At 38.8% G+C, this 24,374-nt stretch overlaps 2 protein-coding genes across 4 annotated transcripts in view; both read left to right on the forward strand.

The window, feature by feature from the left end:
* Positions 1-8: 8 nt before the first annotated feature.
* On the forward strand, positions 9-7,938 carry cnrip1b (cannabinoid receptor interacting protein 1b). Of its 3 annotated transcripts, XM_005922408.3 has the most exons (4): positions 9-525; positions 1,874-2,018; positions 5,623-5,721; positions 6,501-7,938. In XM_005922408.3, the coding sequence occupies exons 1-4, from the start codon at positions 347-349 to the stop codon at positions 6,663-6,665; spliced, it is 588 nt and encodes a 195-aa protein (XP_005922470.1). In that variant the 5' UTR covers positions 9-346; the 3' UTR covers positions 6,666-7,938. The 3 variants fall into 3 exon arrangements, with proteins under 3 accessions (XP_005922470.1, XP_005922471.1, XP_005922472.1); XM_005922409.3 differs by lacking the exon at positions 5,623-5,721; XM_005922410.3 differs by lacking the exon at positions 5,623-5,721 and having other exon boundaries at positions 1,874-2,006.
* A 1,444-nt stretch (positions 7,939-9,382) lies between these two features.
* Positions 9,383-24,374, forward strand: part of LOC102301114 (calcineurin subunit B type 1) — a 29,196-nt gene continuing 14,204 nt past the window's right edge. Inside the window, exons 1-2 of the mRNA XM_005922414.2 lie at positions 9,383-9,659; positions 22,435-22,474. Of these exons, the coding sequence (XP_005922476.1) occupies positions 9,657-9,659; positions 22,435-22,474 (43 nt within the window). The 5' untranslated portion in view covers positions 9,383-9,656. The remainder of the gene's footprint in view (positions 9,660-22,434; positions 22,475-24,374) is intronic.

Consider the following 24,374-nt stretch of genomic DNA (forward strand, 5'->3'; position numbering starts at 1 on the left):
CGAGCACAGATATCGGAGGGAAGCACGCACACGGGGTTCGAGGGAGCAACGGGGAGTTATTGTATTTACAGCCTTTTCACTGTAAATAAAGAGCACTGTTTGCATCGCAGAGTCTGCGTTTTGGGTCCTCCTTTCCCCACATCCCCACGGTCTGCCAGCCAGCCCGTGACAACGGTTGGGATTAGGTTTATATTCTGGAGGTTGGACGGGATTACGCAGCGCAATTCCCCGTGCTGCGCGGTGCTCTCTGGGATTCACCACACGGCATTTCTCAGTTTCCACGAACTGATCGACGATCCCTCCCACACCCCGCGGTCCTCCTGAGATACACTAGCTATATGGAAACATGGCCAACGTTCCGCAGATCGTGAAAATTGGGATTTCACTGAAGATGCTTCCTAACAACACAGCCGTGTACTTCAAATCCGACGGGACCCGGTTCGGACAGACCCGAACCATCAAGCTTCTGACCGGGTCGAAGTACAAAATCGAGGTGGTTGTTAAACCAGGAGCGGTCGAGGCCACGTAGGTAGCCCATGTGGATTTTCCTGACCAGGTCATAACCCAACCAAACTGCTAGGAAACCTATTAATCCAGGGAGGCAAATATCACGTCCAGATCACCATATTCTAAATCTATATTCTATTTTTGGAAACGCAAAGATCATTTCATTTATCAAAGAGCGTCGCTGACATATTTTCAGGCATTCAGATAAACGTTACTGGAGGATGGCGATAAAAGCTCAGAAAGCCTTTCAAATAATGAAGATTTTTCCTTCTGTCTGATTTGCTATTTTTGATGATATTTTCCCTTTAAATAATTATTTCTATAGCGACCTGTGGGGTTGTATGACGTTGTTTTACGAATATTTTATTAATCCTCCCTGAATTTACTAAATATTGGGACTTCTTTGTCGTATTGTTTGTTTCTGATTTAATGTATTTCCCATTTAAAGCGAAATAGCCTGCACTACAGCACCACTGCTTTTCTGCTTCATCTGTACTGAGAGTAATTAGATACATGTCTTTGTTGTAACTGACCAAGGATAAGGCAGACGCACTGATACCACTGGCTTTAGCAGATATGCTGAAGAGAAGGCAAGTGCAGATTTTAAACCTGCAGTCGATTACAACGATGTTCTGATGGTCTCTGTATTTTAGGCTTGATTTTGATTTTCAAGCCTAAAATACAGAGAGCCTAAAACAACACACCCCTTTTCCTCTTTTAAGTAGCTTTCAATAATAATAATAATAATAATAATAATAATAATAATAATAATAATAATAATAATAATAATAATAATAATAATAATAATAACTGAATTAGAAGCAAGCCTTGCTGGAGCGCTCAACGGGGTAAAGAGACTGTTTCCAAGTTCAACGTTCAAAAGTTGGATTTTACGTGGAGCACATAAAGGCAGCATAAACCCCAACTGGCTGCACGTCAAATCCCCCGCAGATTAGGACTCCAGTGTTTGGGCTTTGTGGCACCGCCCTCCTGGGATTTGCCTACAATTCATGATTATGTAATGTGAGTTGTCGTACTCGCATCTCCCAATAAGGATTAGCGTCGGATATTTAACTACCAGGATGTAAAAACATCACTGAAGGAGCACTCCAATATAAAACTAGGTCACACACACAGTGATGCATAGGTGGTGTTGAACTGAATGTGGGGCAAGCCAGTGAAGCCCAGCTGTAGCCCTATTTCACCAACTGATTTGTCAACACAAGGCTCTCTCTCTCTCTCTCTTCCTCTTCCTCTGATTTTCTCTCTCCCTCCCTCTTTGTGTAAAACTATTTTCATTCATGCATTTCATACCTTTGCTGTTTTGTGATGATTCTATTTTTGCTGTGTGATCTGGTCAATGCAGGTCAATGAGCGTGGGTGGGGTGACCTTCCCCCTGGAGCAGCAGTCTAAAGACCCACAGTCTGTGGTCTATACTGGCCTGTACGAGACAGAAGGTGTGGCACATACCAAAAGTGGAGAGAGGCAACCAGTTCAGGTCAGCATACAGGTATGGATACACTGTGCACAGCACAGAGGTGGAAGAACTGTTCTCGTGTGTTTAGGAATTATGTTTTGATATGAGCTGGTAAAGAAACCTGATGAAGAGCTTCCCTGTTCCCAGTAAGCTCTCTAAAAAAAAATTCTAATTCTTTAGCGATGGTTTTTATCATTCATGTATCTTCAATTTGGATTTTGGTTCTCTTGATTGACTTTTTTATCAGTTTTTCAGTTCCACTCATTTTAAGACGTTAAACATGGTAGTGTTTTGTGTTTTTTCATTGTAGCAACCAAGGCCCTTTTTGGCTCCAGAAATAACCAGATCATCTATTTATTCTTAATCTGGATGCATTTAGACTACTTACCTGGTCTTCTTAATATATCTCTAGATCCTCCACCAGCTTTGTTGTGTCATATCTTACAATTACTTCAACATAATAATAACTGTGGCACACATTTTTACTGAAAATAGGAATAAATGGGATGGAGACAGATTAAAATCAAAACCTGCTGACAGAAAGATTTGGTCTTCACCAGTCCTTTAATCACCAAGTGATCTCATCTGTGTTCAGCCACTTCACCTCATCTATATCTGTGTTTCATAATGTTCTTATAATCCTGAGATTAATGTCAAGTGATGGTCTTACCATTCCTGTTTATGTTGTCATGGTTCTGGTTCTGGCAGTGTTTCTATGGTTACAGAGTATCTTGATAGCCTCATTTTTTTATCCAAGGTTACCAGGTAGATGATGAATGTTTCGAGGGTGGAAATATAACCTATTTAGGGTTTCAACTCTGCTCTGACTTCCAGTGAACAGTAAAAATATCAAGTATTGAATTTCCTGGAGCCCATGGTGATGTTTTATTCTTAATCAGCTTTGCAAAACCCAGAAATCTCTCTAATGTTCTAACACAGGTGGCTAAGAAACAAACCCAAAAAGGTTAAAAGTGACTGCGGTCAGTTGTGTGTTAACAGAGTTTGTTAATACACTTGGATTAAGATTGGAACTTAACACTGAACTAATAGAAGTAATTCTGTCAAACTTTCTACTATGTTTTATGCAAATGAGGACCCAGATGAAGGACACATGAGGCAGGAATACACCAAAATCCAGGTTTAATGCTAAGCTGATTCGAACTCACAATAAGCCAAACGGAGAAATCAGGAATCCAAGAATACAGATGGACTGACAATTTACACAGGACATACATATTCATGTGTGTGTGGGTGTGTGGGTGTGCAGAGAGTAATTGAATAGACAAGACTAATTAAAGAAGGAAAGACAATCACAATGGAGGGAAAGCAACCTCATGATATACAGTGAGTCTCAGCTGGTATGTCCTTGATTCCTTTGCTTGCGTTCTCAAGTCTTAGGTCCTCTTATGCCTGAGGGAGAAACATGACATGTGAGGAGTTGAAGCATTTAATCAAAAAGAAACGTTATGTTAAAGTGATTTTAATCGGTGATGTGTGGCACAGCTGCATCACCGGTCCATTGATTTGTGATAGCCTGATACAGTATTTTATGAGCGTAGGAGTACTTAAGACTACTTTTATATTTACACCTACATTTAAGCATATTCACAACTTATATATTATATATTTATATCATATCTCAGTATTTGTGTAATATTACTGTTGTGATCAGAAGGCTATATATATTCATCATGGTCATGAATGTCATGTTAATTTTGAACTTTTAATTACTTTTTCCAGGGTGGATTGATTGTAAAGCATATGTCTTTAATGACTTCAAAAAAACAACAATTAGATGCACAAGTTTAATCGTCTCTGTCCTTTTCTCACTCCACATGCCACTGCCATTCTTGTTCATAGCCATCGATTACTGTAATTTACTTCTTTTCGGTCTTACTCTAAAAGCCATCCACAAGCTCCAACGCACCCAGAACTCTGCTGCCCATATTATCACCAGGACCCCTTCTATCCATCACATCACTCTTGTCCTGCAGCAGCTTCATTGGCTCCTGGTCAAATATCGTATCAATTTCAAAATACTTTTGTATACGCTTAAGGCAATTCATCATCTCTCCCTTCCATATCTCTCTGATTTGGTTCAGATCACCATCCCATCTCGGTGTCTCAGATCTTCTTCTTCTCTTTCTCTCTCTGTCCCCTCTCCCCATCTTGCCCGTCTTTCCACCATGGGGAGCAGGGCTTTCAGTTGGTCTGCTCCTCGACTCTGGAATTCCCTACTTCCTGATTAAGGAAATATCACTTTCTTCTCTCTTTAAGTCTAGACTCAAAACTCACTTGTTCAAATTTGCTTATCCCACATAACCTTTCTACTCTGCTATTTTAAATTTGTTTTATGTGTTGTGCTGTGTACAGTGTCCTTAAGTGTTCTGAAAGGCGCTTTCAAATAAAATGTATTATTATTATTATTATAAGTTTGAATTTATTTATATTTTCTGTAATCCACACAGAGTCAAAAGTATATATATAAATTCTTCTCTCGTGTCCTCTACCAGAGGCCTGGGAGCTTGAGGGTACTGCGCAGTATCTTAGCTGTTCCTTACTGCGCTCTTCTGGACAGAGATCTTGGATGTTGTTCCTGGGATCTGCTGGAGCCACTCACCTAGCTTGGGAGTCACCGCACCTAGTGCTCCGATTACCACTAGGACCACTGTTACCTTCACCCTCCACATCTTCTCGAGCTCTTCTCTGAGCCCTTGGTACTTCTCAAGCTTCTTGTGTTCCTTCTTCCTGATGTTGCTGTTATTCTGTATCGCTACACCTATCACTATGGCCATCTTCTTCTGCTTTCTGCTTGTCTACCACCACTATGTCTGGTTGGTTTGCCACCACCATTTTGTACGTCTGTATCTGGAAGTCCCACAAGATCTTAGCTCGGCCACTCTCCACCAAGATCTATCTCAATTTTGGTAGCCATAAACAAGATCCTGGCATTATTATGGCTGGATATTTGACCACTGTTTGTGACAGAGTTGGTAGAGTTCATTTAAACTGGTTTGTTTCCTGACATGGACTGAGCTTTGATGTGTGTTTCCAGTTATTGTCCTGCTGGAACACCCAACTCTGTCTAAGTTTCAACCATCTAGCTGTTGATTTGAGGCAAGGTTGAAGAATTTGGAAGCAGGTCTCCTCCTTCTTTATTCCATCAATTTTGTGCAATGTACCAGTAATAATGGCAGCAAACGGCCCCCAGATCATGATGTTACCACCACTGTGTTTGACGGTTGCTACAGTGTTCTTAGGTTTCAAATCCTCATCTTTATTCCTCAGAACATACCTCTTCTCACTGCGGCCAAAGTAGCTCAATCTTTATTTTGTCCTATCAAAAACTTTTTTCCAGAAGGCAATCCGCTTGTCCATATAGGCTGAAGGTGTTGGATTTTCAATTAAATTTCAAGGGGCAGGTCTGTACCCTCTCGCTCCACAGTGACATAAAACTTTTCACTGTGAACAGTGATGCTGGTTTTCCAGCAGTTTGCAGTTCATGGCAGGCTTGAGCCTTGGTAGTAGTTCCTGAACATATCAGTCAACTTCCTTTCATCTCAGGGTGACAGTTTTGGGTATTGGCAAAGTAGTGACACATCCAACTAAGTTTTAATATATAGAATTGTTTCAACAGGTGATCTTGGACTCTCAAATGGAATCGCAAATCTCAAGAAGACCTTCTTTCTTAGACTTCAGTGAGATCCATGGACTATCCCATTGTTTTGAATATCCAGTGAGTGCTGTCAAACAAATAGTTTTTATGCTGTCAAATAAGAAGTTAATCGGCCTTAGCCTTTGTCAAGTTAAGACAGTTTAACTTAACAGGTTAAAGTGATAACTTAAAGAACCGTCAGCACCCCATGTATATATTTTATCACATGCACTGCCCACTCAGTCACAGCTTTTCATGCACCATGGATAAAAACACTTCCCTGAAGATTCACTTTGTATCTTTAATCGCAGCTTCTCCAGCATCCTCCGCTTTCCTTGCTCAAGTTCCATTTTAGAAAGTGTGACATCATTGAAGATGGTACATTTTTCTTTCAGCAAGCAGCACTACATAGATTTTCATGGCAATGAGAACACCTAATGCTAAGATTTTACATGAAAATACATTAATATATATTTATAAATTTAAAGTTTCTGGTTTTCTGGCAGTAAAATGAAATATAAATACATTATGAAATACTGTGTTATTTGTGTCTACATACATTTATATGTGTGACCCATCTGTTGAGTTCACACGCTGAGGCCTATGGGATGATCTGGTGTGTGTGTTTGGAAGTGTGTGTGTGTGTGTGCGTCTGCGTGTGCCTGTGTGTGCATCCATCTGTGCTGTCAGTATGCTCCCTTTTCACTACATCTTCAAATGATTTTACACATGATACAACAGGAGTCTGTGCCTTTATAGAGAGAGTACCCATGCATGTTCCAGTCTACCACACTGCATGTGCTCTACATCATTGTGTGTGCCAGTGTATGTACACAGTGGTACATCTGCTTCTGCTTCAGTTCACAGAGGCGGGAATGTTTGAAACGGTGTGGCAGGTGAAGTACTACAACTACAACAAGAGGGATCACTGCCAGTGGGGAAACAGCTTCAACAGCATTGAATACGAATGCAAACCCAACGACACGCGTACGCTCATGTGGGTCAACAAAGAGATGTTTGTGTGATGGTCTGAAAGATTTTTAAAATCATCTGCATGTTGTTTTGAAATGAAGACAATTCTGTGGTTTTACTCTGTTTTCTGTCTGTCTGCAATCTGCCAATATCGGAAAAACTAAAGGTATTTGAAGAGAAAATGCAGGATTTCCCTCCATTATGCCCTCAAGAATGTGTTCAGGCTCCTGCTAATTCATTTCTAATGGTTTGAAATATAAAATGCAGTGATGTTTCCAGTCTTTTCGCATTTATTGAGGCTAAAATTAAATGAAGTTTTATGAGGCAAATATTTTTTTTCACATGCAGTTTTTTTGTGACATCTGGTAAACCCCAAGTGTGACAAGAGTTACATGTATGTACATGGGTGTATGTGTGTGAGAGTGCCTGTGTGTTTAGTTACAGTATCTGTTTACATATGGTGCTTGTACAGACGTGCATGTACTTTGAAGCTACTGAACGTCTACAGAGAGTTTCATTTCAAAATCCAAACTTTCCACAAAAGGAAACACAGAGCATTCTAGTGTGGTTAAAGAAATTCTTCAGACATGCCTAAAAATGAATTACATCATTCTCTGTCTGATTTAACAAGTGCAGTAATTTATACAAGAATCTGTCACTGTAATATAAATTTAGAATTTATATTCAATTGAATTCAGCTTCATTTATGCTGTGCCAAGGCTGAAGGCTGTTCTTATTATCCAAACAGCTGTTTTGTTGGTGCTGTTGCCATTTTAAGTCATTATTGACTGCTTCTATGCAAACTTTGGTTAGTTGTTGTTACCCAAAATCATAACTGTCTTGTTTGATAAATGTTTTCAGCCCATATCATTTTGCAATGGATTGAACTTGTGAGTCTTGTGAGTCAGCAACCATGAAATTATCTAAACTTTGCTGTCACACTTCGAGTGATTTTTAAAATAGTCCCAATTTTGGAATGAAACCCTCAGGGTAGTGTTGTGGATCAGTGTGTTTTATCATTTGTGTAATACAGTGTGGCAAATAGGAGTTTTGGATTTGGGTGAAGTTGTGCCCCTGTCTAGTGTATGTTTATTCTCTCTACCTCTAACAGTGGTCCTTGCCACGGATATTTGTGCGTAAAGACAAATAATTTATTTGGAATATTTGGACCATTTTGTTCTATTTAATGTGGTAAATATATGATATTTAAAAAAATGTATTTTTGTACAGTGAGTGGACCATGTGAAATGTTTTTACGTTACTGTGTGTACTTTGTAGAAATGACAACTATTTTCAATTAAATACTTTACTTACCTATGCAAGAAATTGGTGTCAAATGTGATGTTAAATTTTTTCTGTGGTGAAGTTTATATTCAGTATTGTTCTGACCTTTTTTTGTGATAGTGTTGACTGTTTACATTGTAGACATTAAAATGAAAAATCTTTTTGCGTGGCACACTCATTCTGTGCTACGTTTAAGATTAGGAATAAAACTTTGTTATGCAGCAATAAGCTTATGTTGCTGGTGGGGAGCGGGGGGGCTTTGCTTAATGGACGGAGCATTCCTTCTCCAATCTTCTCTTTTCACTTTCAGTGTGTTTATACAACATTACTGTATTCAATCACGGCCAGTTACTAGACTCTGGCTGTCTCTCCTACAGTTTGCCTTTTGTTTCTTTCTGTTAAAAAGAAGTTTTTCTTTCCCACTGTCACTAAGTGCTTCGTCATAGAAGTTTGTGTTATTATTGGTGTTTCTTTCTAAAACTGTAGGGTCTTTACCTTACAATATAATAGACCTTGAGGTGAATGTTGTCGTGAATTGGCGCTGTATACATTTTTAAAAAATGGAATGGAATTAGGAACAAACAAAGAATCCATGCACATCCTCCGAAAAAAGTATAGTACAGAAGAAAATGGCTGACACAAAGGAAACCATACTGCAGAATCACATTATGTGCATACTCGCACATGTTTGGGTCATGTTTATAGGTGATTTATTAAGGCGTTTGGGGATAAATACAAGGATAAGACAATCTAGAAACAAGCACATTGTCAAAAAGAAGAATTTTGCATAAACAACATGAAATCATAGACCCATTCTGTCTTGTATAACTGGTTCAGGCTATTGGTGGTGTAAATGTGAGGGGGTATTTTCTTGGGATACCTTGGGCTCCGTAGGACCACTAAGCCTTATTTAAACACCACACTCTACCTGAGTATTGCTGCTGACCATGTCCATCCCTTTATGACTACAGTGTACCCATCTTTTGACATCTTGCTGCTTCCAGTATGATAATGTACCATGTCACAAAGGTAAAATCACCTCAGACTATTTTTTTTAATGTGAAATTAAGTTTGGTATGCTTATCTGGACTTCACACTCACCAGCTCTCAATCCAGTATTGCACATTTGGCAAGTGGTGAAACAGCAGGTGCATATCAAGGAGATTCAGTAGGTGAATCTGCAGCAACTGTGTGAAGCTACCGTGTCAATATGGAACACAATCGCCAAGGAATAATTCAAGCACTTTAGGGCATTATAGCAAAAATGAACTCCATGTAAAACTTGGATATACTGAGGTTCAGGAGACGAAGGCTAGATTGGCCTCTTCTTGTAGTACAGTCATAAAGCCAGTTGGGGGAGCACGTGCACAAACTTGTACTCGAAGCAGGAATACAAATAAATAAATAAATCGATAGACCCAGCAGTTCCCGGATGTACAGTACTGCTGCACCTCCCCCCCTTCGACTCTTCTCTCCTCCCCTCCGCCACCGCCTGCTTGTCAAACCGAACCTCCTCCTCCGCTTACTGTCCCCTCCCAGCGGGTCTCCCTCCCTTCAGCCACTGCAGTGAAAGCCTCGGTGAAGGAGAGAGAAACGGTTAAGAGATCCTGAACCTGGGTGTAAAGCCAGGACGAGAGCCGAGAGCACCTACAGCGTATTTTTCTTGTATTTCTCGCCACAGCTCGGCGGCCTGCTGACTTCTGCTGTTGTAACCTCCTTTTCCGTTCACATCGCTTGGATTTCATCATCCGACCTGCAAGATGGTAAGCAGCAACGACTCTTATTTTCAACCTCCGCCGACTGGTGAACACACCAGTGGACAGGCCTGTGCTTTAATGTGTCGAATATAGCTCAGTTTTGACAGGTTCTCGCTCGTAGCGAGCGTTCCGCTTTGAGTGAACGGTCGAAAAAACGTAGAGCTGTGGCGAGAAGGAAACGCTTTTCTCACCCACTTTTGGCTCCCTGTCGCGCTCTCTGTGCAATACCCCAGGGCTGACAGTAGCCTGCAGCTTGTGGCCCAGATATTTCTTATCCCTTCTCGACATAGCCTACACTCTTATTAGCAACTAGGCCTGTGCAAATGAGTTTTCGAAACAAAAATACACGCTTATTAAGCCTAGGCTGGCGACTATTTGTGGCACATTTGACACAGCAGACAGGAAAATGTAACGGCTGCTTATGTTAGGTCTTTGCTCCTACTATATCGCACTGCATTCAAATATATAGCATCCATCTCGGTGTGTTTTCTAGATAGCATGGCGCTGTGTTGATGGTTGCAACATTGTTTCGTCTGAGCCACTAAACTGTGATAAGTGCAATAATCGGCCGAGGCTACATTTGTATCATTTCTACCTGTGGTTGTAGAGGAGGCTTCCATAGTAGGCCACAGGCTTGTTCCTGCAACACACACTTCATACGATTGTTTGGTGTACGTGTGTGCCTATACATCGAGGGGGATATATATATTATTATATATAATTATATATATATATATATTATATATTATATTATATATATATATAAAACTTGCTTCTAAAAACTGTAACCCAAATGCTTTTTACAGTAGGGTTGTTAAACATGTGGCACGAGGACCAAAAGCAGCCAACTAGAGGGTCCAATTCCACCCACCGGATAGCTTTGCAAAGACATTAATTACTCTCTTTATTTCAATAAAATGCACTGCAGTTCTTGGTCTGGCGACATGATGCCAGCATTACTACACAGGAGAAATTATGTATGCAAAATAGTGGAAGTATTTTTAGATATAGCCAAATTTTTACAATTGTAAATGCATAAAATGCTATTTTTTTTTGTCTATTTACAAAAACTGGACATGTAAGAGTTTTGTGCCTATTTTAGATCCACTGTGATCTGTGAATTGTAATGTACATGTAATGACGGTTGGACCTGCCAAATATAGTAAAATGGATGTGTTGAAATTCATTTGTTTTTACGTATTTATCTTAATTACACCTTCATTTTACAATTGATGGTTCATCGAATGTGAAAAAAATGAACATTTGAAGAAGCTGCTTGTAGTTCTTTGCACATTTAAAGGGGTGTTTTTCATACAGGCTATTATGCAATAGTTTTACTGGTCTGGCCCAGTAAAACTATTGAACTGAGATCAGATTGGGCCCATGAAAAAAAGTGAGTATGACACCTCTGCTTTACAGAGCAATTATAAACTTAAGAATGATTAAATAAATTCCTATTTTAATAAGAGAAGTAGTTAATTAGTAGTAGTAGTACATAAGTAAATAAATTGTGTAAGCATAGGCTGATATAGGGAAAGAGGAGGCTAAGGGGGATGAAGGTGGGTCCTTCGATGGCTTTGAAAAATCCAGATTGGGGACAATAACTGAAAATGCTTCGTCGTCTTCAGGTTGAGGTAAGTACCAGGAATAAAGAGCAGTGATTGGTAATTAAATAGGCTGACCTTTGCATATTCAAGGCTAAGCCCCATATATAACCTCTAACCCAAATGTTGTCCCAAAAGCCTCATGTACACTACAGAATGACTGCAGACCGTATTTATTGACAGTTCACCCATGATATAAAATAAGCAGTATCAACCACATCAACGCTAGCTATTGGTCTTATTTATAATCTGTCTAGGGAGGGAGAATTTCCTGTTTTCTTGTTGCCTGGAAAAGGAAAAATTAAAATATTAATTCTTAATTGGGTTATACTAACAACATGCTAACATGTTAGTTCATGCTAACACTTATGACATCTAAAAAGTAAACGGTTATTAGAAACAGTGTTAACATTTTCTTTATCTTTTTCTTCTATAAAATGTTAACCAAAGTCAGATAGTTTGTCATGACTTGGCTATTATTAGACCTTTTTTCCCCCTTCTTTAATCTGTGTTATGCATATTGACTTAGAAAATTCAATCTTGGGAAGGCTATTGTGTAAGTACATTCCCATTTGCCACTGCATTGCTACTTGACGTAGTATGTACTCACCAGGTGCATATTCTTCCTGATAATCAAGATTAGAGAAGCAAAACCTCACTTCTGTATATTCTAGCTGATGTAAAATCACCAATTCTACAATCTCTTTTCACTAAGGCGGTATGAGGGTTGGTCCGGAGCCAGTGCCTAATCTCGAAGCAATTTGTCACATAATGACAGCAGGATCTCGCCATTAGAACTTTGTCAAGGCGGTATCAACACTTTTGCAGCTTTACAACTGAGAACTACTCGTGTCAAACACTAGAGGTGGGATTATTGTGACCAAGTAAAACTTTGTGACCATGTTGATGCCAGTGTCTAATGTAATTTAAAAAAGGGGGAAAAAAAGCAGAGATTTGGTATGACTGTGAATTCAGAGCGGTGTATAAGCCAATGAAGTCATTCCTGCTCTCATTTTGTCTGCAATTTTCATGTTGTCATGTTGAGACTCTGCATTTATACACATCATTGTAAACAGCAGTCGCTGTTTATAGATTGCATTTGCATGCAGAAGCTTTGGTTTGAATATGACCGTGTTGCACATGTTTAATTTAATTAAGCATGCATTTATAATAATCCTGACTGTATGACCGCAACAGTGTTTAAAAAAAAAAAAAAGATTGTAAACACCTGGTGTATATCATGCCCATGGATATTTGTAAAATGTTTATTCAGCAAAATTTTTTATTTTGTGTTTTTTATTTGTAGTGCTGCGGTCTAGGTAACAAACCACAAAAACAACATTGTGCGTATGTAGACATCTCATTCACTGGTTTTGCTGCTCGTTCTTCTTCTCATTGAAAACACAAGAGGTGTGATTGCGGTGGTTTGAGTCCCTTGCTTGCAAGTACATAAAAGGAACTGTTGTCCAGTCTGTTGGTAGAGTTATTGCTGTTTCTTTTTTTATTGTAAAGAAATAAATGAAATTTCCTGATCTGACACTTCACCAGCCCGGGCCTAGGAACATGTTTGCATTATTGCAAAGAGGATATTTGGAAACTGGGTTATTAGAAGTGAGTGTTACTCATACAATTGCTAAACAACTCTAAGGGGCCTACATCATCCCTGACTTTAATTCTGCATAAATTAGCGCAGAAAATTTGCATCTGTAAATAGAAAGGAATTCATAAATCACACACAAAAACCAGCTATTAAGAGCAGCATCTCATTACTTGGGGGCAGCAGTAACTGGGAGGTTCTTTACTTTGTCAGAGGAAACATTTTTTCCTGTGTATGCTTACCTTGTTAGATTTGCCCTGCAGCAATCTCAACTATCAGACCGTGGATTGTCAGGACATGCACGTCCTGCAGGCACTGTGGCAACCTATGGCTTGTCAGATGTATTCTTCTCAGCCGCAAGGAGAGGTTGGGGGCAGGGACGCGCAGTTGCTTAAGCATGTAGTGGAATGATCTGATGCTAAGGGGACCATATGCTGCCTAGCAATCAAGCGCCACCCACATAAGGATTGAGCTGTAGCTAATGTAAAAGAGATAAAAGCCACAGTGAACCACCAACAGAAGTGATGATCAACACTACGTGATCCACACAGCACTTCCAACCAGCCCACTCAATCTGGATTTATTCTCCTCACTGGCCATTGCATCTCTGCAGAATCCATGGCTTGAACTGGAGCCAGCAGTCACCAGCATAAGCTAAACTAGTCAGTTTCTTCAATAAACATCTATTTGTTTGGAAATCTATGTGCACAGTGAAAAGAAAAGTTTATTATCATTCAGAACTTACCTCTATAACCATTGGTAGGAACTTGATGCTCAGTGGATTTGTGGTACTAGAAACAGTTCAATAGAGCTTAAAGGTCAGATGGTTTTTTTGTTGACTTACAGAGGGTGGTCAGTATGATAACTTTACTCGTGGCAAGAATCTATAGCTGATTGATGGCTTTGGGGATGATTTTTAAATCACATTTACCTCATCAGCATTCAAGGCATCAAAAGTACTACATTTAATTAACCTCTAAAAGCATATTTTGCACACTGTCAGTGGTAATAATGGAACCAACAGTATGGGGCTTCATTAACTAATAGCTACTGTCTTCAGCATTTTATCTGCCCTGAAACAATTTACCTGCAGTGGTCCATAGGTTTAGCGCATTAATGTAATCTCCTGTTGCTGGCTGAAATGATGATTTTGGTTGCCTAACCCCAATACCTACTCTTCACGAATGTGATTGAGAAAAATGATTGAAATCCTTAATAAACTGCTGCAATATATAAAAAAGGAACATCATTTGCTTTTAGGTCTTGTAACTTACTTGCATTGATACTCCTGCTGAGGCTACCGTTGAGGCTAGAGTTGCCTCCTGAATGAATCCTCACAGAAGTAGTATTTGTTAGTTTAAACTAAAATTATATGTTTTTAAGATTTTGAAATTATTCATTCAGTAGCAATTCTAAGAATATATGAATCATACTTCAGTGTAGCCAGAAATAACCTTGCATCTCATTTAATACTACATGCTTTGTTATGTGAAACTCCAGGCAGGTCAGACGGTAAATGAAAAATATATGTAGCCACCTGTCACCCATCAACTGTATGCACTATGGCTTTGAACCCAAGAGTGTGGCATTTTGTCTGTACATGGGGCGTGATGAGCAAATGAAAAAAACTGATAACTCTCACGATTATATGGTAGCAACTTTTCCGTTATCTGGTAGGTATTATACTTTTGCGTGATGTGATGTTCTTCACTAATTGCAGAGCTAGCCTTAATCATGCCATGCTTTGTCATCTATTTGACACCTTGATTTACAAAAATAAATAAGAAAGATGTTTTTCAGTATTTGGCAAATACAGTGTAGTTTTATCTCCACTGTGTTAATTCATAAGAAGATTTAGGCATTGTTAGTTTACATAGAATTATGAGGCTTTCAAAACCCTCAGAAGACAGGCCCAAACCAAGGATAGAAATGTCTGAGAGGATTAGCCCTGCTGGAGTTCCTTCAGGCTGCTGAGATTGTGGTAATTATTTTCATATTTGCACTTGACTCCTAAATCTTGTACAGATCCTCACCACATTTGCAGACAGCCACACGCATCCATGGAGAAACACACACGCACATTCTCATAAAAGCAAGGATAGATGCAAACACGGCAACCAAGACAATATTGCAAAACACGATTACAAAGGTGAGAGATGATGGAGATGAGCAGAAGAATAATTGAGTGCCTCTTCAAACAGACAAATGGATTCAAACTAGCAATGGTTTATTTTAATTCTGGTCTATGTAACTGAGCCTCTTTTTTGTTTCTTTGTTTTTTGGGTGTTTTTCTTTTCTTCTTAAGAGATCATTCTCAGTCAGTTGGTTATTAGCCTGGATTTTGCCTGCTGTACAAAGTTAGGCTAAAAAAATAAGGGTTAGAAGTCTATTTAAAAAGCAGTCTGAAAGCACAGCTCAGCTCAGCTCTCTGCTGTGAGACTTGGTAATGTTTATCACAAAGCTCGGCTATATGGTAAGCTTCATACTTACAGACACATTTGTGCGGAGGAGGGGAGTCTTGTGATCCCTGAACTAACCAAATAAGCAGAGCAGAAAGAAAATGCGCAACAAATAAACTGACAGCTCTGCACACACACAACGCACTTTTTCCACCTCAAGATTAATGGATCAGTAACTTAAATTGTGTGGAAAAGTAATTCAGACACACCAAACCATACACACACAGATGCCTTTACATGGAATGCTGTTTTAATTGATTCCCTGTGTCCACATCCACACAGTGCACATAGCAGTTCTTTGCTTTTGAGCGTTCTGGTTTTGTGAACAGTAATTTTGCTTCTCACAAGTTCCCATAGATCTTAAAGACAACATCAGTTGCATATTTTTATCTAGCTAACATCCCCACTCCTAACGTACTGAGACCTTTAAGCTCCATAACAAAGAGAAGGTGTTAGAGAACAGTCGTGGGTGGGGACCATTGTAACGTTGCATGAACTGGACCTCTATTGTTTTTCTTGTAGGGCGGCAATCATGGTATACTACTTCTTACACTGAAACTTTGTTAGTTAATTCAATTCAATTTTATTTATATAGCGCCAAATCACAACAAAAGTCGCCTCAAGGTGCTTCATAGATACAGAGAAAAACCCAACAATCATATGACCCCCTATGAGCAAGCACTTTGGCGACAGTGGGAAGGAAAAACTCCCTTTTAACAGGAAGAAACCTCCGGCAGAACCAGGCTCAGGGAGGGGCGGGGCCATCTGCTGCGACCAGTTGGAGTGAGAGAAGGAAGACAGGATAAAAGACATGCTGTGGAAGAGAGACAGAGGTTAATAACAGATATGATTCAATGCAGAGAGGTCTATTAATACATAGTTAATCACCCATGTCTGCATACGCTTTAGTGGCTATGTCTTGGTGACATAACTTCTTACTCATTGGTGTTGCTAAACTTAACCTTTACCCTAACCATAACCGCAGGTGTGTTAATTTAAAGGAAAAAAGGGGTTTCCTTTAAGTACTGGGCAAACGGATTGCCTCATACACATGTAGCCTGCAAGCTAACGATAATTAAAGGGAAATAAATGGGCACTAGGTAGAGTGTCAGTCCAGATTTCATCCTTAGCCACGAAGGTCTAATACATAAATACTCAAAGCAGAGAATTAAAGCCAAATCAGGGATCTTTAATACTTGAAAGCATTCATTTTCAGGGCAGCCTTTGTGTTGACTTGAAATGTGATAATAGCTGCTGTGATTTCAGACTCACATTGGTGGCCAAGCCAAAGACTCAAAGCAATTCTGATTACATTATCTGCTGAAAGTGTCATCAGCAGGGAGAGGGTGCAGTTTACCCTAAGGAATCGTAAGAAGCCAGAGAAAGAAGCTCACATATATTGTCTTGTATTCAGTAGGATTGTCAGATTTTTTGTTTCTTGCATTTGGAGTTACTTTAACGAGCAATAACTGATTATTAATGCATACTATTGACTGTCTTTCGCTTGTACTGTTTCAGTGTTATGCATTATGAATGTATAACTAAGAGTGATAATGTTTTCATCTAAATTAAAAACAACCTAGGCAAGAAGTATCGATTGGTCCAGTTTGTCTCTTAGTCTAACGTTTGTGGTGTTATGCACAATATCTCATGCACCACCGTTAGGATTCAGCGAGTGATGTGTGCCTCTGCTTTGTTCCTGCATTTTCTACGCTATGCTAATTTGCCTAGAGCACACACTGCAGTGTTGATTAATTTTTAGGATTTATGCAAGTCATCGCTTCATTCCAGCATGTTCTACATTGGGCTCGCTGCACTCAGGGCACCTCAGTGCAAGTGTGTACGTGAGTGTTACAACTCTGATTTAATCACAGTAGAAAAATGTGAAAGTTTTTCGTATCAATGATATCATTTTGTTTTATTGTTATTTATGTGAAACGAGGAACTGATTTCTTGTCAGAAGTATTATTTTTCAATCATTTGAGCAGGGAAGTGAATGACTAGTGTCACAGCCTCATGCTGCTGCTGTCCTTTTGACAGAAGGTTTGAAATCCCAACCCTCACAAAGGCTTATTGCAGATGGTTCTATGTGGAAATCTGCATACATTTTTAGTTTTGTGACTGTCTTATTGTGGCCCACCCTCACCTTCTGTTTTCAAGGCTCAATTTCATAGATTTTGGTGAGCAGCATCGGTCCATTTTTTGCTTTTAAATTTCTTGGCTGGCTTTTATTGCACTTTAAGTTACAAATTGTCATCAGCTCCATTAACATTATCTTCACCAGTTTCTCCTCTGCTCTGTGCACACACACAAAAAATTCATCTTTTATTTAGCAATGAAAAAAAATTATTTTTAGATCTTATATCTATAGAGGGAGGGCGGCCAATAGTAAATAAAACATTGGAACCTCTGCTGTACTGTTCACCTGTTTATGACTTCATATGACTAAGTTTTCTGCCTTTTAGAATAAATTAGAAATGCAGTTTCTCGCTCACTATGTACCTTCTTATTGTTTCAATTTGTTATGAGAATATATTCTCACATCTTGCCAAAGCCTGAAAAAAGTCCTCCAAGTCTTCAGGCCCATGTATTGAATTCGTCACTCACTGATGTTATTACTGGGCCCTGTGGGTCTGTAATTGGCCAGATTCTTGTGCCGGTCATTTCTTTGCGACTCAACCGGCCGTGATGCCAAACTCTTCATTATACAGAATGTGTTTTGTGTGCTGAGGCCTAATTGATTCTGAATGAATCATGCATTATAAATGAGCCAACACTAGTCTTTCTCTTGTGCCTGTGTTCTGGTCTGTGTATGTAAGATGCTTTTTCATTTCACGTATCACCCTCCCCTTTTCTGATTTTTTTTTATTTTATATTCATCCATCTGGTATCCATCATGAGTATTTATGGCTGAACAAGAGCTGCCGAAGTGGTTTATTACAGAAGACATGACAAGAGTTACTCCTGACCCCAGGAGGTAGGCCTTAGTAAGTAAACCTGTAATCCTCAAAACCAAATCTTCTTTGCAGTAAGTCTATTTACCTCCAGAGACCCTATAGCTAACACTGAACTGAGAGTGGCTGTTAGGGATGTAGTTAGAAGTATGCTACTCAAACATTTGCACACCATTTTGTTGAGGTAGTTATTACAAAGTCTGCTTTTTTCATTATTTGTTTTGTTTTAGAGAGGCTTCCTAAATGTGAAAAATGACATAAAAATGTTATCTGTTAATCCGTTTTGGTCCATTTGGCTCTAAAAGATTTACAAGATTTAAAAGCCATGAACAAAAAAGTGACCTGTTCTGTTTAACCTGGATCATCTTTAGTTTTGTCATAGCTGTCTGTTAAGTCTCATGGCAGGTAGAGGAAGCATGGAGAACCTGTCCTTGAACTCGAAGACATTTGCTCAAGGCCTTCAGTTTCAAATCCTGTTGAAATTTTTAAGCAAGTCATCACATTTCTGTAAAGCTATGCTATTCTGTAGCTGAGTGAGCGCTATATAGGGGAGCAAACAAAAGGACTTTTCCCTACAGGATCAATAAAGTATCACATTGTCACTATTACAGAGCCACACAGGCAATGGGACACCCAACCTCAGTAATGGTGGAGTCATGCGCTACGCATTGGAATTCAATCCCTTAAACTGGCAGCACCCAGCCATTGCCAACTTGTTCCAGAGAGAAAAACCATGTCAACCTCTAATCATAACTGACTCCACTCTGATAGGGTGTCAAATGCTAAGGCGTTCTCCTGGCTAATCCTGTGTCACCTCTTTCTCCTCACTGCTCTTAAAATACCTCAACTTCTGTGAGGTAAGTCTGCTGTTACACAGCAGCACAACAACAACCTGGTGTATGACATAACTGGCTCTAGTTTGTGTGTTGTTGTTTTTTTCCTCTCTAATCAATATGAATAATGTGAGTAAATTATGAGTAGTGCTAATAATATGAGTACTACTTTAATATTTGTCCTGGCAACCAATTGTGAGATCTAATTTACATTCATGCTTCAGCATAGTTTGCTGCTCTGTTTGCTGTCAGATGTAAAAATAATGCCTATGTATCCTCAAGATCAAAAACGGATTCTTTTCGGTAGTTCATTTACATTACATTTACCTTCACCACAGTTAATATAACTTTTTGTTGCATTCATCAAACAGTGTTGGATGTTAAGCAAACTGAGGACTAATAGGCCCAATCTGGAAAAATTCAGTGTCTTGTGCTGAATCACTGACAGTTACCATACAGTGCGCCGTAGTTAGATTTCTGTCTGAGATTATTGGAAAACATCCTTGCGTCATTGAAACAGGCGATGATAACATCACAAGATCAAGGCAACTGCAGTTTTTAGAGCCAGGTGCCACAGTTATATCTCTACTGACTGCAAGGTCCCGAGGCACGATAGATGTTGCCCAGTTCCTGCCTGATGGTAAAATAGTAAATGGACTTTTTTAAAAAAAAAATTCACCCAATCACACATACATTCATACAACTGCTTTTTTTTTCTGTACCTAAGATCAAATTCAACATAACAATTTTCTGAAATAGGAATTAAAAAGAATCTACTGTATTTTATTTTAATCTTTTTTAATCAAATTTATTTTAATCTAATATGTTGAATATGAAAAGGTTCTAATGGTCACCTTATACAGCGTTGATACACTAGTTGTGGGTTAATACTACCACCTTAGTGCCCATACAGGCCAGCCTCCCCACACTCACAGTGTTGTCTTTTTATTGTTAAGTCATAATATAGCCTAGTTTTGTTCATCTCTTAACACTTAAAAATTTCAGCCCTCTGTGCTGTGGCAGTACTTTTTGTCCTGGCTATCAGAAATGGCATTGAATATTGAATTGTTTCAGATATTATTAGATTTTTTTTATGTAGTGATCTAGTTTGCATTTGAATAGACTACCCATAATAAAAATTCATAATTTCAACTGTTTGAGACCGCATTTGCATTTATATTGTTGGCTATCTTATTAAGTTGGGATCAGATCTCACTGGAAAGAAGTGTTTCTTTGACTTCCTGTAGAAACAAAAAGATGATGGAAACAGTCCGACTTTACTGCAGCTCTTTGTCTCCACCCCCTGTTGGTGCCACCTGCTCTCATCCACTTTACAGGCGAGGTGGGGTCTGCCTGGAAAGTGTCCCTACTGCTCTTTTTTTTGTCAGACTTTAGTGGAAAGGACATGGACCACCACTCACTGAATTATTTTTATTTATTTTTTTTACTGCTATTTATGGAATTTGAAAGATTCTGACTGAGTGGTACCATCAGAAAAGAAAGATCACATAGCGTTGTAGGTCGAGTTTGGCCTTCTTTGATGGAACTGTAGGACATTTGTGGCAACGTGGGCCGTGTAGCTGTCAGCTGCATGTTCCCCAACTGATTAACCTTACCTCTCTGCTTCAGAGACTCCTCATTTGTTCTCTCTGCCAGAAATCATATTTGGGCTGAGTCGACACTTCACTGTTGGATAAGATGGGATGCGCATGTGGCTGCAGCCAATGCCACACACTGCCATGCAGAAGAGCCAGGGACTGCGGGATTTTCTGGATGGCATTGTTCTTTTGAATATTTAATGCAGTGCGTGATTCATGACTTTGTTTTTGTTTTTTGTTTTTTAATAATTTTTTGGGGCTTCAGTTAAACATTACAAATTCAGTGCTAAGTCGTGTTTTTGCTATAATGTAGAATAGTAAAGATTGCAATTTGTGTACAAAAAACTTTACATGGCCTTTGGTGTACTGTTTGAAATGCCTTTCTTTGCATTATCTGGTAAGCAAAATCTTAAACAACAGTTAAAGATCACGGGTATCACGAGAGTGTGTCTCAACTTGTTAACGCAGGCTTTCTTGGCCAAATCTATTTTCATTATTCTCTGGTAATAAATGTTCATTTTTTTCCTTTTCAGCTGTAATGCAAAACATGTAGAAGATATTTATTCATTTTCTGTATCATCCGTACAGTGACACAAAGTTTGCATTGAAGACATTTGTATATAGCGATGTTTTCTTAGGTAGCTTTATTGCACCCCTTCATTTGGTTTTATATATTTGAACCACATTTTAAGAAGGTCAAATATCTAAAGCCTGTTCCCTCTGCTGAGGATCTGTCTCACTAAAATAATTGTGCTGCTAATGATCAGGTGAAGCGGAGCTCTTCTTTGTGACACTGAAAACACTGAAAACTCTGACTTTAGGCTCTAAAATATTTCACCCCCTTCATATGAACCCCCATAACCCTTCTGTGTGACTCTGGGTCTAATAGCACTAACTGTAATTTACTAAATGAACTTCATGTTTTAAACAGCTGAGGAATGTTATGTTTATGGACTAATGTACAACCAGAAGGGATTTTGCCAGTGGCGTGGCCTGCTGCTGCTCTTCAAAAAAAGACTGTAAGCTTGAGCAAATTTTGAGTTGACTTCACTTTTCAAATATAGAGGCTACAGGACATCATTTACAGTGTCTATGGTTACAATCCATTACTTTGAATTTAACAATAAAGCCATTCATTTTCAGTCTTGATTCTGGATCTTGGCAAGATGAGCTGGCAAGATCGGTTACGCTTCCATCTCTTTTATTTTTTTTATTTTTTTTTTCTGGAATTCCTGGAATTCTTTGTGTTAGATTAAATACACAAATCAAATATAAACGCATAATAATGTCCTGTTGGCCGCACTATTACTGTCACTGATAAAATGTGGTATGAAAATGAATCCTGTACCTAACAAAAATCACGTGGCCTTATTGTGTGTTGTCTTTCCTCGTAGGTGACATTGTTTGTTTGATCAACAAGGAAGCAGTCTGTTTTATAGAAAAGTATTTGTACATGTCTGTGCTGCGCTAACTTTTAATTAGTACACATATGCTGAAGAGTTTTCATACTCTTATTAATAAAAAAAAAAAAAGAAGAAGTAGTTCAGAATTAGACTGTGCAGATTGACTGGATCCTATTGGCCATCTCAGAAACTGCTGCAGTCTGGGGTCTTTAAATACATTTAACTGATATGAGTAAACTTGTTACTGTTATTGCACATAATTTAAAATATTTGTGCTTTTATGATATTTTATTACAACCTAAACTGAACTTTCTGCCTTTCTTCTTTCTTCAGGGAAATGAAGCCAGTTACCCCCTGGAGATGTGCTCACACTGTAAGTAGCTTAAATCTTTGCTTGATCTAATTGTACAAAACTTAGTTTACTAAAAAAACGTAAAAAGAAAATACTTATTTTGATACGTTTTCTGGGCTTTTTGACATGACTAGTAAATAACCAATATTTTGATGACTCTCCAGTAAGGAGACAGTGTTCATTTGGTGTAAAGGGTAAAAATCAGTACTACAAATTGGGTTTAACATCCAGTTTACAGAATTTGAATGTCCTCTGATAAAATGCCATTCATTGAATGTCTGGTGTTTCTGCTGATCTGACTTCCTCTGGGTTCCTTTGGGTTAAAAATCTTTATAATTAAAAATCTCTTACAGTATTATTTTAACTACATCATATCTTAGCTGCTTTTTATGATTTATCATGCATAAGTGATGAAATGGTGAAGACATTGTCTTGAAATCAGTCTCTTATGCTCTTTTTACATCTACAAGATGTCTGCCTGGTAGACAGACATATTCAGGTTTATGAGCTCAAGAGGAGGAGGAGAGCTGAAGATATGACTCACATTTCTTCTTTGCTGGCCTCCTTCACCTTCCCTACCTGATGATGCACATCCACACAAGCTCATACTGCTTTGTGTTGTTGAAAAGTCCTCAGAGATGCAGATTTCTCACCAGCTCTCTTTGGTGCAAACTGCACATTTTTACACCTGCTAAAAGGGTGCGCTGCTGGATGTGTTTAATGAGTGCTGAGACTGTGACAGGTCCCTCGTAGTTTAGGGGTACTGCTGTTTAGATTGACCTTCAGACAAGAACAATCATTTTTTGCATCAGGATTACCGAGGCTGTTGTGAGTTTTGGTGTCACAGTGTAAAAAGTCTTGTATGAGGCAGAATTGGATTAAAATAAACTTCTTCTCCACAACTATTATTGTATGTTATAATCTTGATCAAACCAGGTGAAGCAGAGATTGTTTTAAAGTTAATTTGCTATTTTATTTTAATTATATTTGCATAGCATGCTTACCATGACAAACGTACGCATAAAAATATTCAAAATGACATTTTGAATATTTTTTATATTTTTAATGCCACAGTGCGTGTGCACTGTGGCTTTTCCATACTTAGACTGTCCTACTGTAACATTGTGGGGAACGGGACCTTGGCCTGCCGGGCCTTCCAGCCATTCCTTCCCCAGGATTATACCACCATAATGAGGGAGATGAATTTTGGATGATGCATGACCCTGTAATGAACCCATAAAGGAACTCTGTATTCAGTCCAGGATATTAACAGCTTCCCTGTCCTTGTCTTTGTCTCTCTCTTTAGCTACATTTTTCCTGGTCACCACTGTCTAATTGTCTTTCACCTTCTCTTTAAATGTTATCAATCCTCTTTGCTGTTTGTTTTTAAATGCGTTACTTAGGCATCAAATACAAACACTGACAAGAAATGCCAAATTGAGAATGCAATACCCGGATGTGTTTCTCCTATTGCTCCGATGGCTCCATTTGTGTCATGGTTACACAGACATGAGCCAAAATTAAACTTGGGTGACCTCCCACATTTAAGGCCTGTTCTAGATCTGACCATATGCATACATCAGTGATATAGCAATGATTGAGTACAGCTAGCTAGCTACTGCTTGTTTCAGCCAAAAACATTTTAGGTGGGACGTGTATATAAGTGCTTCCTAGATCACCAAAATCTGTGTGACCAACTGTCAGTTCAAAGTAATTAGTAATGACAAAACTGTTTTATATGTGTACAGATACACATAATATGCAGACATGTGGGGATTTAGGAAAGAGAATGATGATTTCCTCCTATATATTAGGCATTGTTTTTTTTATTATTATTATTATTATTATGTTAGAATATATTTGCTTCTGTTATTATTGTAAAATTTGCTATCCAACTTATTTCTTAGTTCAGGATCCTTCT

Source organism: Haplochromis burtoni, unplaced genomic scaffold (genome assembly GCF_018398535.1).
Source record: "Haplochromis burtoni strain Fernald_Lab_line unplaced genomic scaffold, NCSU_Asbu1 Contig_57, whole genome shotgun sequence".
In the NCBI taxonomy this organism is placed as follows: Eukaryota; Metazoa; Chordata; class Actinopteri; order Cichliformes; family Cichlidae; genus Haplochromis; species Haplochromis burtoni.

Excerpts from the sequence above, each read along its gene's own strand:
- cnrip1b (XM_005922408.3), top strand. The coding sequence starts at position 347 with ATGGCCAACGTTCCGCAGATCGTGAAAATTGGGATTTCACTGAAGATG. Across the intron at positions 526-1,873 it reads CCAGGAGCGGTCGAGGCCAC|GTCAATGAGCGTGGGTGGGG; the intron begins GTAGGTAGCCCA and ends TGGTCAATGCAG. Across the intron at positions 5,722-6,500 it reads CCCATTGTTTTGAATATCCA|TTCACAGAGGCGGGAATGTT; the intron begins GTGAGTGCTGTC and ends CTTCTGCTTCAG.